Source organism: Siphateles boraxobius, unplaced genomic scaffold (assembly GCF_051911475.1).
Source record: "Siphateles boraxobius isolate OS27281-9 unplaced genomic scaffold, OSU_SipBor_1 77, whole genome shotgun sequence".
Taxonomy (NCBI): domain Eukaryota; kingdom Metazoa; phylum Chordata; class Actinopteri; order Cypriniformes; family Leuciscidae; genus Siphateles; species Siphateles boraxobius.
The window spans coordinates 21,762,151-21,778,752 of record NW_027509205.1 but is presented as its reverse complement, the minus strand read 5'-3'; the positions used below and the strand labels follow the sequence as shown (position 1 = coordinate 21,778,752).

Genomic DNA, 16,602 nt, shown 5'->3' with positions numbered 1-16,602 from the left:
ACACATTGGTTATGTCCGTGCGTTCAAGGGTAATGCACGCAATTAGGCCTACTGTTTTTCAGTTTAACACGTTAAAAATATTTAGCGCAATTAACGCAGCATCCTCAGCCCGAACAAGTGACGTGGGGCCGCCCTCCCATAGGCTCACCACCTGCAGGAGGGACCTTAAGGGGCCGGTGCATAGTGGATCGGGTGGCAGTCGAAGGCCGGGGCCCCGACGATCCTCTTTCTGGACACGTAAACTGGCTTTAGGGACGTGGATCGTCACCTCGCTGGAAGGGAAGGAGCCTGAGCTTGTGCGGGAGGTTGAAAGGTACTGACTAGAGATAGTCGGGATCACCTCCACGCACGGCTTGGGCTCTGGAACCACACTCCTTGAGAGAGGCTGGACTCTCTACCACTCTGGAGTTGCCCATGGTGAGAGGTGGCAGGCTGGTGTGGGTTTGCTTATAGCCCCCCAGCTCAGCCGCCATGTGTTGGAGTTCACCCCAGCGAATGAGATGGTCGCTTCCCTGCGCGTTTGGGTTGGGGAGAGGTCTCTCACTGGGGAGAGGTCTCTCTCGTGTGTGCTACGGGACAAAAGGCAGTCCAGAGTACCCGGCCCTCTTGGGTCCGTTTGGCTGAGTCCCCCTGTCAGAGAGATCTTCAACTCCCACCTCAGGCGGAGCTTCGACCGGACCCAGAGGGAGTCTGGAGATATTGAGTCCGAGTGGACCATGTTCTCCATCTCCATTGTCGATGCCGCCGCTCAGAGCTGTGACCGTAAGGTCTCCGGTGCCTGTCGAGGCGGCAATCCCCAAACCCGGTGGTGGACACTGGAAGTAAGGGATGCCGTCAAGCTGAAGAAGGAGTCCTATCAGGCCTGGCTGGCTTGTGGGACTCCTGAGGCAGCTGACGGGTACCGGCAGGCCAAGCGGACTGCAGCGGTGGCCTCGACATGCACCACTGCAAGCGGTGGTAGTGGAGGCAAAAAATCGGGAGTTCGGTGAGGCCATGGAGAAGGACTATAGGTTGGCCTCGAAGAGATTCTGGCAAACCATCCGGCGCCTCAGGAGGGGGAAGCAGTGCCCTACCCAACACTGTTTACAGTGGAGGTGGGAAGCAGTTGACCTCCACTGGGGATATCGTCGGACGGTGGATGGAATACTTCGAGGATCTCCTCAATCTCACTGACACGTCTTCCATTGAGGAAGCAGAGGCCGAAGTCTCAGAGGTGAACTCGTCCATTACCCAAGCTGAAGTCACCAGCTCCTCGGGGGACAGGCACTGGGGGTGGATGAGATCTGCCCTGAGTACCTCAAGTTTCTGGATGTTGTGGGGCTGTCTTGGCAGACACACCTCTGCAACATCACGCGGCGGTCGGGGACAGTACCTCTGGACTGGCAGACCGGGGTGGTGGTCCCTCTTTTTAAGGAGGGGGACCGGAGGGTGTGTTCCAACTAAATGGGGATCACACTTCTCAGCCTCCCTGGGAAAGTCTATGCCAGGGTACTGAAGAGTAGAATTCGGCTGATAGCAGAATCTCGGATTCATGAGGAACAGTGCGGTTTTCGTCCCGGTCATGGAACACTGGACCAGCTCTATACCCTCTCCAGGGTGCTGGAGGGTTCATGGGAGTTTGCCCAACCAATCCACATGTGCTTTATGGATTTAGAGAAGGCATTCGCCTGTTTCTCTCGTGGAGTCCTGTGGAGGGTGCACTTGTAGTATGGGATCCGGGGCCCTTTGCTAAGGGCTGTCCGGTCCCTGTACGACCGGAGCAGGAGCTTTGTTCGCATTGCCGGCAGTAAGTCAGACTTGTTTCCGGTGCATGTTGGACTCCAGCAGGGCTGCCCTTTGTCACCGGTTCTGTTCATGATTTTTATAAACAGAATTTCTAGGCGTAGCCAGGGGCCGGAAGGTTTCGGGTTTGGGGACCACATTAATTTTGTCTCTGATTTTTGCGGATGATGTTGTCATGTTGGCCCCATCAAACCAGGACCTTCAGCATGCACTGGGATGATTTGCAGCCGAGTGTGAAGCGGCTGGGATGAGAATCAGCACCTCCAAGTTCGAGGCCATGGTTCTGTCGGAAAAGGGTGGCTTGCCCGCTTCAGGTTGATGGAGAGTTCCTGCCTCAAGTGGAGGAGTTCAAGTATCTTGGGGTCTTGTTCATGAGTGAGGATGGAACGGGAGATTGACAGACAGATCGGTGCAGCTTCTGCAGTAACGCGGTCGATGTACTGGTCTGTCGTGGTAAAGGAGCTGAGCTGCAAGGCGAAGCTCTCGATATACCGGTCAATCTTCGTTCCTACTCTCACCTGGTCATGAACTGTGGGTCATTCATTTATAAAAAAAGATGCCATTAAACAATTATTTCAAATATAATGTCTTTATGTTGTTTCTACATTAATTTGGAGATTATCTGTGAAATTATTGCATTATAAAATATATCAAAAACAAGCCATCTTGTGCAATTAAGAACAATTATCGCAATATAAAACAGAAATATACTGAGTGAGAAGATACAGGTAAGATTTGCAATGGTAATTGAGCAATGCTTTAATACGTATAAAAGCCTCAATTAAATATGTTATCATATAAAGTGATCTCTTTAGAAGAAATGACTGATTCCTAGACTTTCACTGGATGGACAAAAAAAATTAGGCAATAGCCTAATTGATTTTGATTTCATTTTAAAACACTACATTAAAAAAATAAGTTACATTCTTACTATTCAAAAATAACCAGGAATAGCCAATGTTGTCGTCTTTATAAGGTTATAAAGCTTATAATGGTTTAAGTGTTTTGTTTGTAGCTCTTTACCTTCTTCTCTCGACTCTCCTCCTCTATAAGAACAGTGATGTGACCCTTGTGTTCTCCTTCAGTGCAGAACAGACAAACACACGTCTGGTCATCTCTGCAGAACAGCTCCAGAGGTCTCTCGTGTTTCTGGCATATGTAATCCTCCAGATTTTCCACAGCGTTGATCAGTGTGTGTTTCTTTAGACGCGGGACTCTGAGATGAGGCTCCAGATGAGAGTCACAGTAAGAGTTTTGACACATCAGGCAGGTCTTCACAGCTTTCTGCTTTCTTTCATCACAGAAGTCACAGAACACCTCAGATTCTCCTAGATTGAGCTTCTCCTTAAAGTGTTGCACAACCTCTCTGAATGTTGTATTAATCTTGAGATCAGGTCTTTTGCTGAATGTTTTTTTACAGAATGGACAGAAGCAGGTCTGTGTGTTCGTCCAGCACTTGATCAAGCAGGTTCTGCAGAAGTTGTGTCCACATGGAGTGGTGACTGGATCAGTGGACACTTCCAGACAGATGGAGCACTGGAGCTCCTCATTTAGTGATGGACCACTGGAGGATGCCATGGCTGAAAAGATAAGTAATGACAACAATATATAATTTGCATTTCTGAAGAGAGCAACTTTCATAATACAAGTTATGTAATTTAGTTTGTGTTCTAAAATGAAAATTAGCCCATGATTTACTCACCCTGAAGCCACCCTAGGTGTATATGACATTCTTCTTTCAGACGAATACAATCGGAGTTATAATACAAAATGTCCTGGCTCTTCCAAGCTTGATAAATGGGAGTTAATGGTAATGATAACATGATAATAATGGGAGTTCCGGCCGTCAGCTGGAAGCTAGTTATTTTAGTCGATTAAGTTTTAAATATGGATATTTTTCTCACACAAACGAATCGCTTCGCTTCAGAAGGCCTTTATTAACCCCCAGAGACACGTCAAGCACTTTAATCATGAATAGATGTGCTTTGATGGACTTCCAAAGACATACAGACATTAGCTCCCACTATCAAGCTTGGAAGAGCCAGGACATTTTTTAATTTAACTCTGATTGTATTCGTCTGAAAGAAGAATGCCATATACACCTAGGATGGCTACAGGGTGAGTAAATCATGGGCTAATTTTCATTTTTGGGTGAACTATCCCTTTAAAGTCCCCATATCCACGTTACTATAAAGATGCTTTTCTTATGCTTAATTTTTTGTTAAAAATGCTTGCTTTTTTCTCAATTTTGTGTTGTGACCTTTTTGCAGTTTTCACCCTCATTTTGTATTTAATTATGAGGTTCAAATACTTAATTTTGGTGACTTTTTACGCACTAATTCATTTGAGCTGGATTAGCTTGTCTGCTGGTATCTAAACAAGCAAACATTTTGTTGCACCATAAATATTTACTACAGTGTTGTCTACAAACCTTTTTCAGTTCAACCACTGTGGAGTGCATTCAACCGTTTCATTATCTGAAATATGCTTGTATATTATTTGGCATGAATAACCAAAACTTCCCCCCAAAAAGTTCACATGACAGACCTACTACTTTTTTAAAGCGTTTTTATTTCACGTTGTGAAACTTAAATTTTTAAAGAATTCACTCATTCAAGTTTAAATCAACATTTGTAAGATCACTAACTTATAATTTGTCAGCAAACTAAGCTTGTTTTAAAGGATAAAGGTGCTTTATTTGGCCTATACTGCTATATGCACAAACACACACACACAAGCTATGTAGGGGTGTTGGGAGAAATGCACCCCCGAGAAAGTTTGTGCATATGTGCATTTCAAGACATTTAAAGGCCAAAAAAAGTATTTACAAAATAGCTTTAATACCATGTCAGTGGGCAGTAGCCTATATTATTTATCAATACCTTCTCTCTCCTCATCTCAATCACTCTTTCTTTTTATCTCAGTCTCCTGGTCTTGCCCTGTTTATTTATTTCCCTCCTAAAACTGAGCTTTGACTGATAGTGTCTTTTTGATTTTCGTCTGTCATTGAAAAAAGTAAACATATAGGGTCAACTGATAAATTTAACCTATTTTTTATTAATCATTTTATTAGACAAGTTAATTTACTGAAGGCTACGAGCGCTTGGTAGCCTATTCATTCACAAATATACACATTCGTTATAAATCTTATGCTTAGTATGATGAAAACGGCTTCGTAAATGTTTCATGTCTCCTCACATTGACAGTTGCTAATTATTACATTCCATGAATCAGGTAAATTAAACAGGCCTATTTTCAATTCAAAATGGCGAAATTAGACAAAAGTTTATTAGTTTGCTTGATTATGTTTGACGGTCGTTTAACATTTCCATCCTAAAACAGCTGTCAAATATGAAATGTTTAGTTTAGCTACTTACGTCTTATCTCGAATTTTATGACCATTTACTGAAGTGTAAACTGAAGCATACACTGGAATTCACACATCAGGTTCCGTTAATATTAAGTCCGCCTACTTTGATTTGGTCATCTCAAATATTTTTGCATCGACGCGCAGTGACAGACCAATGAGACAGCTCAGATGAGACAATCTTGGTGCAGTCAGTCTAATAAGGGGAGAACTTCCACTCGCAGTAAACTTCCGGCTTCTGAACTGGTTGCAGTTCCACTCTGATTCCATATGAGGGCGCTCACAGGACGAGTGCAGAATGAATGGAGGTCTATTGAGCTATACCCCTCAAAATCCACTTTTAGGATAGGATATAATTTTTTGTCTAATAATTTGAATGTTGTATTCGAAAGGAGATGCAAAGAAATTACTCATGGCTGGGTGTTAGATTTTTTAGAGTCACTTATTTAGTGTTATCTAAATAATAATAGCTCTCAGATTTCATCAAAAATATCTTAATTCGTGTTCCGAAGATGAACCAAGGTCTTACGGGGTTGGAACAACATGAGGGTGAGTAAATACTGACAGAATTTTCATTTTTTGGGTGAACTTACCCTTTAACGTTATAGGATTCATTTTAGTATGTCTAATGTAGACTACCCCACATCCTTTCAAACCATTCATCATAACACACACAAATACATGCATAGGCCTATGATGTAGGCTACTGTGTAATTATATTCATAAATAATTAATCCCGTTAACAGTAACATTAATGTTATAAATTATTCCACTCAGTAACCGTATCTCCAGTTTAATTTCAACTGACCACACTGTTAACGTTAATGCTGTCTCTCCATCATATTTACAGAAATTTGCTGCAAATGGTCGTTGCTGTAAATGTATTCTACGTTATGGGAGCACCCCGTTTCCCTCCAAAATGAAAAACAAAAACGTATTAATGCTAGGCCTACTACCCAGAAAAAAATGCTATTGTGTGCATGAAAAAATGCTTCTTTATGGTAGCACTTATAAGACACAATTTGCCAGCTCGGGATGTTGACCCACCAAAGACTGTCCGATTAGAGACGAAAACGAAGGTGCAATTACTTTCTGGGAATAACCCATTTATTGTCACCACTCAACAGACTGCCTTGTATGGTTGTGGTTTTCTATAAAATAAACAGTAACATGAACATCAATATACATAATAATAATGAAAGTTACACAATTAAACATATAAGCAATAATGTAGCACAATAAAATTACATTGATAATTAAACGTGCACATTATTAGGAAAAAAACTGAAAGCAAATGTAAGGAAGGCTGAAACTTCTATATTATATGCAGCGCACAGCTGTAATCTGACACCTTGTAAGACTGCGAAGCTTGTATAGCGCCGCTCTGACTGAGTTATGACAGCGCATGCGCGTACTAATTATTTACCACAATTCTCTCGTTAAATATAGAACAAATACAGCGAACTTCACTTCAACAATAATTTGACATGTAATAATCAGACAAGTGCAACTCTAGTGCAGACAATAATATGTGAAGTATACAAACATACGAGCTAAAGTTACAAGCATGAATACACGATGGGGGATACACACTCATCTATGGTGTATCGTTACATCACGGGCATAATAACATAATAAGCAAATGCAGTCCTCATCGAGTGTATAATTAAGGATTGCAAACTTACTTTTGCATTCACGCACAACACTTCGTCCGAAATGCGATATTTAAACAGTTTATACTGCTGTAACTTCAGCGTCAGTCTCCGTGTCCCGCTACACTGTCATACTGTCTCTGTGAGGCCGGGGGAGATCACGTGGTCAAGATTCTGGACGCTGATTGGCTCAGACAAGGTGCAGTGTGTGCGTGTGCCTCAAAATACAGAAGGAGAGAGGTTAGATTGATAGCAAACTATAGCCTTTTTTACAGCCGCCCCCAGATTTACGTAAGAAAATATGTACACATTCAAAAGGCTTTTATTCTACTGTCGGTTACCATTACTTTAATCAGGAATAGCAGGTAATTGAATAAGACGTGCAACTGGCCGAGTGTACGTTTTCTCTCCCACCTGAACCTTGGCTGTCCTCACTCTGGTGTCGGCCCCAGGGAGTACTTCCGACACCTTTCCTACAGGCCAGAGAGCTCTGGGTAGTTGCGGATCGATAATCAACACAGTAGTGCCAACCTGGATGTCTGGAATGTCCTTTCGCCATTTTTGACGGTTCTGAAGACCTGGGATGTAGAATTTGAGGTACTGTCTCCAGAATTGGTCCGCAAGGATCTGACTTTGACGCCATCGCCGTCGGCTGATCAGCTCAGATTGGGGATATACTGTCAGGGGAAGTGAAGCGTCTGGCCGCCCCATTAGGAGACAATTTGGAGTAATGGGGTCGGAATCAGATACATCAGATGATGTATATCCCAGTGGTTTGGAGTTCAAGATCCCTTCAATCTCCACCAGCACGGTTTGAAGGACCTCAAAGGTCACTGATTGAGTTCCTAGAGTCACCCTCAATGCATTTTTCAAGGAGCGAATTTCTCTCTCCCAACAACCTCCGAAGTGTGGTGAGCTAGGAGGGTTGAAATGGAATTCAATTTGCTGTTTAGCCAATTGTCTCTGCAGATCTGGAGCAAGAGCTGTAAAAGCTTCCTTTAGCTCTCTTTCACCTCCTCTGAAGTTTCTGCCTTGATCTGACAAGAGCTCATGGGGTTTCCCTCGTCTAGCCGTAAACCGTCTGAGAGCCATAAGGAAGGAGTCAGCTTCCAGACTATGGAGGATGTCGATGTATACTGCTCTGGTGGTGAGGCATTTGAATATTATTCCCCATTTTTTCTCGATGCGTCGACCCACTTTGACGGTATAGGGACCAAAACAGTCCACGCCAGTGGAGTAAAAGGTGGGCTTGTACAGACGTAGTCTCGCTGGGGGAAGGTCCGCCATTTTAGGAACCTCTGGTTTTTTTCCTCCACTTTTGGCACTGCACACACTCTCGCTGCATATGCTTGATGGCCTCTCTACCACGTAGAACCCAATATTTACGGCGGAGTTCAGCGAACACCCTTTCAGGACCTGGATGGCAAAGTTTGGAGTCATAACTTTGGATGATAAGTTTAGTGACGGGGTGCTTTGGATCCAGTACTATAGGGTGCATGTTGTCAGGTTCAAGGTAGGGACTATGCCGTAAACGTCCGCCAACTCTAATTAATTTGGTTTCTCCATCGAGTTCTGGGGCCAGCGCGCCTAGTCGGCTGTTCCGTGAAAGTGGTTTACCTGTCCTTAGTTGTTCTAAGTCTGATGAAAAGCATTCTTGCTGTGCTTTCTGTAGAACACTAATTTTGGCACTTTTGTAATCATTGGCTGTGGGCTCACCATTGGCGGCCTCTTGAAGAGCAGTGGACTCGATTAGCTCCTCGAGTGTCTTAAACTGACTGAAATCAGAGGAGGTGAAGCAGACAAGAGTACTGGAACCAGTCTTGCGAAGTTCATTCTTGTCTATATCAACTGAACTGGGGCATTCGGGCCACAGATTGATTGGATCTTTCAGGAAAGGCGGTCCTTGGCACCAGCGTTTTCCCGGGTCAAGCTCTCGCAGACTCATTCCCCGAGTGATGTCATCGGCTGGATTATCTGCGGAGGGTACATATCGCCAGCTGTGTTGATCTGTTAGGTCCTGAATTTCCGCTACCCGAGTACCAACAAATACTTTGAATCGGCAAGAGTCCGGTTGTAACCATGTGAGGACGGTGGTGGAATCAGTCCACAAGATCGTTTGGCGTATGGGCAGGTCCAACTCATGGCTGAGTGCTTTGGCAAGTTGAGCTCCTGTCAGTGCAGCGCATAGTTCCAGTCGAGGAATAGATTGTTGTTTCTTTGGTGCTACACGTGATCTTGCTGTTAAGAAGGCTACCTCTGTCTCCCCATGTTGATCCTCTGTTCGTAGATATGCCACAGAGCCATAGGCACGTTCAGAGTCATCACAGAAAACGTGTATGTCTCTTAGGCTCGTTTCTGCGTCCTTGGTGGGGCTACAATAGCACCGAGGAAGAACGATATTCTGTAGGGCTGGTAGCTCCTCCTCCCATTCAGTCCAGGTTTGTAGCAGATCTGTGGGCAAGTGTGGATCATCCCAATCCCGTTTTTTGTCCCACAGGCGTTGTACGAGGATCTTGGAGCGAGTGGTATAAGGGATGAGGTAACCCAACGGGTCGTATTGACTGGCTAGGATCCTGTATATGTTACGCATGGTAGTCTCACTACTGACCTTGGCACGGTATTTGTAGGAGATTGTGTCAGACTGATGGTTCCAAAGGAGTCCCAATGTCGATTCCTGAGTGTCTATTCGGCCTTGTGAAATCCAGAGTTCTGCACTGTCCGACATAGCATCGTGAGGTAGGTGACTTATAGTTGAAGGGGCATTGCTGGACCACTGCCTCAGCTCGAAGCCTCCGTCTGCCAGCAGGTTCCTTATTCTGTCTACGAAACACTTTGCTTCTTCTGCTGAAGTAAAACTTTGTAGGCAGTTGTCTACATAAAAGGATTTCAGCACTGAATTGTAGACATCATCTCCGGACTGACTATGATCAAGGACATGTTTCTGGAGTGCAAATACGACACAGCAGGGGCTGCAGGTAGTACCGAACGGGAGAACTTGCCATTCGTACACACTAGGTTGTTCCTGTATGTTTAGGTCTCTCCAGAGGAAACGCAAGAGTGGTTTGTCTTCTGGAAGTAGTCGAATTTGGTGGAACATCCCCTTGATGTCGCTGCTGACTGCCACCGAATGTTCCCTAAATCGAAGTAACACAGCAAGTAGTGATGATCCTAACACTGGACCTGGGAGCAGAAGCTCATTCAAGTTTTGTCCATGATATTGGAACGAGCAGTTGAAGACTATCCTGTTTTTCCCATTGTGCTGCACCATGTGATGCGGGATGTACCATGAGCAGGAAGGATCTGTCTCGGCATTCTGTGGCAATTTGCTAACATAGCCTGCTTGTTCCAGTTTTGAGATCTCGGCAATATAAGTGGCTGCTTGCTCTGGATTTCTTGCCAATCTCTTTTCCGTAGCCCTCAGCTGTATTAAGACTGCCTCTTTGGGTGCTCTAAGTTTGGGCATGTTTTTAACACGCAAGAGAGGGGTCGCATACCGCTTGACACCATTCGTCTCAACCCTAATTGTTTTCATTTCTAAGGCCCCGTCCACACTACTGCGTTTTCGTTTAAAAACGGAGACCTTTTGCTACGTTTGCACCTCCCGTCCACACTAAAATGGGAAAAACGAAGACCCAAAACGGAGAAGTTTAGAAACGCTGCAGCTCCGTTTTTCGTTTTGAATCTCCGGAGGGCGTTTTAGTGTAGACGGGACAAAACGGAGGAGTTTAGAAACGATGACGTAGAAGGTCACGCTCGGCTCTATGATTGGGTGTCATCACCCATGACGTATCCTTCCCTGATTCGTCAGCCACCCATCACATGTCCCGTCACCGGAAGAAAACAAACAAAAACATCCTGGACTACGTAGCTGATGTTAGTGAGTGCAACATGGATAACGAATTACAAGCGTTACTGACTTTGATGTCTTTGTTAGCAGCTGTTGTGCAAGCAAATTCTGCATTTTACAATGCTATAACTGCCTACATGCGCCGGAGGCAAACTATTATTCGAGCGATCTATGACAATTCCCGTGTGCAGCGGCGGTCCATGAAAAGAAATCTCTGGTCTTCGACATTTTCTAATCTTTGCAGAGGTAGCTAACGTTACTTGCTTCCTCATCAAATCTGAGGAATAGTCCATCCGTTTCCTGTTTACACCGGCACGCGCATGCACAGTGTTGGAGAATGGTCACGTGATCCGAGTTTTCAGTCGTTTTAATGTGGACGGAGATCAATTCTAATACGCAGCTAAAACGCTGGTGTGGACGGAGATCGTTTTCGTTTTAATTCTCCGTTTTTAAACGAAAACGCAGTAGTGTGGACGGGGCCTAAGAGCTCCACCACCTCCTGGTCCAGTCTGGACCTGATGCAAATCTTTTCGTTGCGCCAGGGCAGTACGTACATCTGCCATAATTTCTCCACTCGCTTGTAGAGATCTGATTCTGGGGACGAAACTGAAGTGAAGTGACAGTGCTGTCCAGTCATCTCCTTCTGAAAGTGTTGGACCGGGCCCTGTAGTGTCCATCCAAGACGTGTCTTTATAGCCGCTGGCCCCCCTGGAGGACCTAGCCTGACTGGTTCTACTGGAGTGAACAGATGGGGATAATCAGCTCCAATGAGCAGCACGGGACAGACTGCTTCAAAATCATCCAATGGAAGCCCTTTAAGGTGTTGATATCTCTTCCTCAGAATCTTCACCGGGTGTGAGTGTTCTGCTAAACTTAGCTGTTGCGCACTGAAGGCACCCTTGATGCGATACCGTTTAGTGGGCTGAGCCATTGGGGAGATTGTAAATGAGACTGCTGCACCTCTGAGAACTTGAAACTCCTGCCTGACTGTTCGAAGGGGAAGGTCTTCAGGCTGACCTTTGAGTCCCAACTGCTGAGCTGCATCGTGGAGGAGGATAGTTCTCTCAGAACCATCATCCTGGATTGCGTATGCATCCATTTAACCTCTTTCCATTTCTGAGAATCACTTTGATGATTTTCAGTAGAACTTTCCGGCTGGTAGGCGGCTTATGAATCAAGAGAATCTCATTAGTAGTGTTAAGCAGACAGGTGTTGGTATCAGCAGTTTCATTATGAACAGGCTTTGGATTTTCTGGCTTCCCAGCACTGATGTCATGCAGAGCCATGAGGTGTCGGCTGTTGCACTGTCTGCATCGCATTTTTAAGTTACATTCTGCTGACTTATGAGTTCTACCACAGCGCCAACATCTGTTGTTGTCTTTGACCCAGCTTCGTTTTTGGTCTTTGGTAAGCAGCTTGAAGTTGGTACAGTTGTTGAGGGAATGCTTACTGTTGTCACAGTAAGTGCAGTAGGGTCTCAGAGAAGTCTTAAATGTGGAAGCAGATGGTGTAGACTCAGAAATCGCCTTCTCTGTGCTCAGAAAGATTGTGGTGCTTTTAGCAGCTAGCCTAGAGTCTCTGGTAGTCTCTCTTGTTCGTGTTAAGGGACCTCTTCGTTGATTGGTTGCAAACCGTGTAGTGTCCTCTTGAACTTGGATTTCAAACTCCAACCATTCTGCAAAATCGAGAAGCGTAGGGATGGGCACATGATGTGGATGTGCGAACCTCCGAAACCCTGATCTGAGGTCATGTGGAAGCTTTCCAAGCAGCCGAGACACGTGAGACCCACACTGTAACTCAAAGGTGCCCTTCTCACCTAACTGTTCCAGCATGCCAACCAGGGAACGGACCTTGAGAGCGAAAAGTCTAAAGGCGTTCTGGTCTCCACTAGCTATATTTGTGGCATCCATTAACTCTGCAATCCGTTGTAGAGCTAGTTGATGTGGCTGACCATACTGCTGATCTAAAGCAGTCATCGTGCTTGTGTAAGGCTGTTGAGAGTGGCAGTATGAATCCGCAATTAGCAGAGCCTCCTCTAATTTCAGATGGTCCATCAGTATCTGGAATTTGAACCTTTCTGTCGCATTAGCTGGGAGAATATTTTCCAGAGCAATTTTTAGTCGCGAGAACTCTCTTGGATTTGGATGTATAAAGTCAGGAATCGTGGGGGTTGGACCTCGATACATCATTTCTAGTTCAGGTGGAGGTGATGGTGTAAGTGGATGCCTTGCAGTATCTTGAGAGACCCAGTATGGAGGATTTAGGTGTTCTTGTCTGTGGGAGCAATGTGCACTTGATCTCTGAACCCCTTGTGGCATATAATGGTAAGAAGAGCTCTGGTTATTATTGGAAGCAGATGCTGGAGTTGGGTGATGTGGAGGATTTTGAAACTTGCTCTCAGTCTGATACTCCTTTTGCGGTTTGAGGCGCGGAGCGGGTACAGGTGGTCTAAAGCTAGGTTCATCAGAACGCGCCTGTCGCTGGGCACGTGATGCAGGTATAGGACGACTGGAGCTATACTGCCTCACAGGGATGGCAGGCGAAAGGGGCTGACTTCCAGGACGTTGATACTCCATCTGAATTTGCAGCTGCTTCATTTGCTGCTTAAGCTGAGAAAGCTCATTTGCATACTGGTCATTTGTGTTCTGAACTGTGTTCCTTTCCTCCTGTAACATTTGCAGAACTTTGCGGAGATCCTTATTCTCTCTCCGTATGATGTCTGATGCAGATTCACTCTCCTCATCGGACCACTGTAGCGGACTGTCGGCTTCATAACCTGGTAGCAGTGGAGTAAAGCCAGTTGCGCCTTCCTCTGCCAGTCTGGTTGAATGAGTGGGTGGTGACATGGGTACTGAAATGGGCTTAGGGAAGCTGAAGCCAGTGAGATCATACTCATCGTAACGTGCGGGAAGGACAGTCTTCCTCCTGACTCGCACAGTTGGCTCATCCTCTTCATATTGTGACATCTTCTATCTCTTTGGTAAATCCAGAATCCGGCTCGAAGGACCATGAAAAAATGCTTCTTTATGGTAGCACTTATAAGACACAATTTGCCAGCTCAGGATGTTGACCCACCAAAGACTGTCCGATTAGAGACGAAAACGAAGGTGCAATTACTTTCTGGGAATAACCCATTTATTGTCACCACTCAACAGACTGCCTTGTATGGTTGTGGTTTTCTATAAAATAAACAGTAACATGAACATCAATATACATAATAATAATGAAAGTTACACAATTAAACATATAAGCAATAATGTAGCACAATAAAATTACATTAATAATTAAACGTGCACATTATTAGGAAAAAAACTGAAAGCAAATGTAAGGAAGGCTGAAACTTCTATATTATATGCAGCGCACAGCTGTAATCTGACACCTTGTAAGACTGCGAAGCTTGTATAGCGCCGCTCTGACTGAGTTATGACAGCGCATGCGCGTACTAATTATTTACCACAATTCTCTCGTTAAATATAGAACAAATACAGCGAACTTCACTTCAACAATAACTTGACATATAATAATCAGACAAGTGCAACTCTAGTGCAGACAATAATATGTGAAGTATACAAACATACGAGCTAAAGTTACAAGCATGAATACACGATGGGGGATACACACTCATCTATGGTGTATCGTTACATCACGGGCATAATAACATAATAAGCAAATGCAGTCCTCATCGAGTGTATAATTAAGGATTGCAAACTTACTTTTGCATTCACGCACAACACTTCGTCCGAAATGCGATATTTAAACAGTTTATACTGCTGTAACTTCAGCGTCAGTCTCCGTGTCCCGCTAGCGATATTTTTTTTCACAGGATGGTAGGGGAAGACTCATGAATATTCATTAGGGAACTCATCCCTGATTGGTCTGATGACCTACCCCCTAACCCCGCCCCTAAACCTACCCGTCACTGGGGGTCTGATGACCTACCCCTAACCCCGCCCCTAAACCTACCAGTCACTGGTGTTAAGACCAATCAGGGATGAGTTCCCTAATGAATATTCATGAGTCTTCCCCTACCATCCTGTGAAAAAAAATATCGCGTCCCGCTACACTGTCATACTGTCTCTGTGAGGGCGGGGGAGATCACGTGGTCAAGATTCTGGACGCTGATTGGCTCAGACAAGGTGCAGTGTGTGCGTGTGCCTCAAAATACAGAAGGAGAGAGGTTAGATTGATAGCAAACTATAGCCTTTTTTACAATGCAAGTCATTTTAGTGTCAACGTAATAATCAATGTACATTATGCATCAATATTTACCGATAATTGCTGCAAATATAGCTGCTGCTGTCTGCCCCGCTTTAAAATCACTGGCAACGCGGATTTGTTTGGGACTATAGAGCTACATATGAACCACGTGGCCGCGAGATCAAAGAGTGTCGCAACTCTCATATTTAACGGCTCTGAGTAGTGTTAATACTATAATTAAGAAATTATTTCACAACATTAATTATATAGCACCTCAGGAAAATGCTTTTGGCAGTGATGGGGAGGGTCGTGCAAACTACCCGAACTGTCTACAGGCATGTGTATCTGGGAGCCAAAGTACAGCAAATGTAACCAGTTTTTACCATTTTATACAATCCTGAAAAGGTCTTATACAAAGGAAAGCACAGAAAGGGGTGAAAGTGTAATTTTGTGTAAAAAAAAGTGTAAAACCCAAATAAACATCTGTAAACAACAGGTTTCATTTTTGTTTAATGGACTTGTGACTTTTACTAGAAAAATCATCATTCTGATTTTTCTTTCATTCATTCTCTTGCCAGTCCAAGTACTTCCTGTTTTCAAAGTCTCTAAAGTGTGACTTTTATTTACAGCCAAAAAATGAGTTTGTAGCTTCCAAATGCTACCAAACTATTGAACTAGCTCTTATATTTCTATCGCTTACCTGTGAGTGAGTATCAGATCTGGTTGTTAATTTCAGAGTTTCTGAAAAGAAATGTTTTTTGACAAAGCTTCCTGCTCATTTGTTTAGTTTCACTTTTACTTGAGTCTTTACTCACAGTGATGTCATATAGCTCTGCCCATAATCATAAATATGGACCAGTTCATAATTCATCCCTGCTGAGTGTGTAAACGGTTTAAGAAACTTTTAGAATATAAAGTTACAGTTTAAACAATTGCAGCTCGATAGAAACGACACACTAAACATGATTCACATTAGAGTTATCAGATTATTAAAGTGTCTTTAATGTTGTTTTATCTTTTTGTGACATTCGTCTGCTTTGTCAGTACATGTTACAAGAAAAATGGTTTCAAATCATTCAAGAGTTGCTTTTAAAGTCACTTGCTCTACTTACAATGCTAAACATTATATCCAAAATCAACAAATTTTTCTTTACAGTATTTATTTTGTTACTGTAAAGTGGCATTACCGACTGTTAGAAATGGAAAGTCCAATGAAAACAAGTGCCTCATTCTGCTCTTTTATTAGCAGGCATATGAATGAACAATCACCAGCGCTGGGGAGACAAGCTCAGCCCAGGATTCTTGAGTTATGGAATATATAGTGAACATTTAAGGGGAGTAATAAAGATCTAACCGAAACATTACCTCATACATATCATATATACGTTACATAACAAGTCTATAAATGGTCAGTTTCCGGCGAGTTCTCCTCACAGACCTGTGAGTCCAGAAAGGCCCGCAATGTATGTTACTGAGAGAAGAAGAAGGGAGGAGGGAGAAAGATCCTTCCTTCATCCGAACACAGAGACATACATTAATGAATAACAGATGTTGGAGTACATCATTTCAGGACAAAAGAATCTCTTGTGTTATAGACTTACACATTTTATACTTTGCTATACTTAGACTTTAGATAGTTCAACTAAACTTCTAACACTGACAAATGCACTTCCTTCACAGCATACAGACCTATCTAATCAATAATAAAACTCATTGTCCTGTCAAGTATTTTCATTATCAATTTTTATAAGTCATTG

General features: G+C 43.8%; 1 protein-coding gene across 4 annotated transcripts in view; it reads right to left on the bottom strand.

Moving 5' to 3' along the window:
* LOC143725524 (E3 ubiquitin-protein ligase TRIM39-like) overlaps nucleotides 1–15,617 on the bottom strand; it is a 37,495-nt gene extending 21,878 nt beyond the window's left edge. Inside the window, exons 1-3 of one of the 4 annotated variants that reach the window (XM_077218000.1) lie at nucleotides 5,160–5,301; nucleotides 4,665–4,782; nucleotides 2,806–3,362 (exon numbers count right to left, since the gene is read on the bottom strand). In XM_077218000.1, coding sequence (XP_077074115.1) covers nucleotides 2,806–3,360 — 555 coding nt within the window. In that variant the 5' untranslated portion in view covers nucleotides 3,361–3,362; nucleotides 4,665–4,782; nucleotides 5,160–5,301. Of the gene's footprint in view, nucleotides 1–2,805; nucleotides 3,363–4,664; nucleotides 4,841–5,159; nucleotides 5,331–15,545 lie in introns of those variants that run through there. The other 3 variants (XM_077218001.1, XM_077217998.1, XM_077217999.1) reach the window with 3 other exon arrangements.
* Between the last annotated feature and the right edge of the window lie 985 nt (nucleotides 15,618–16,602).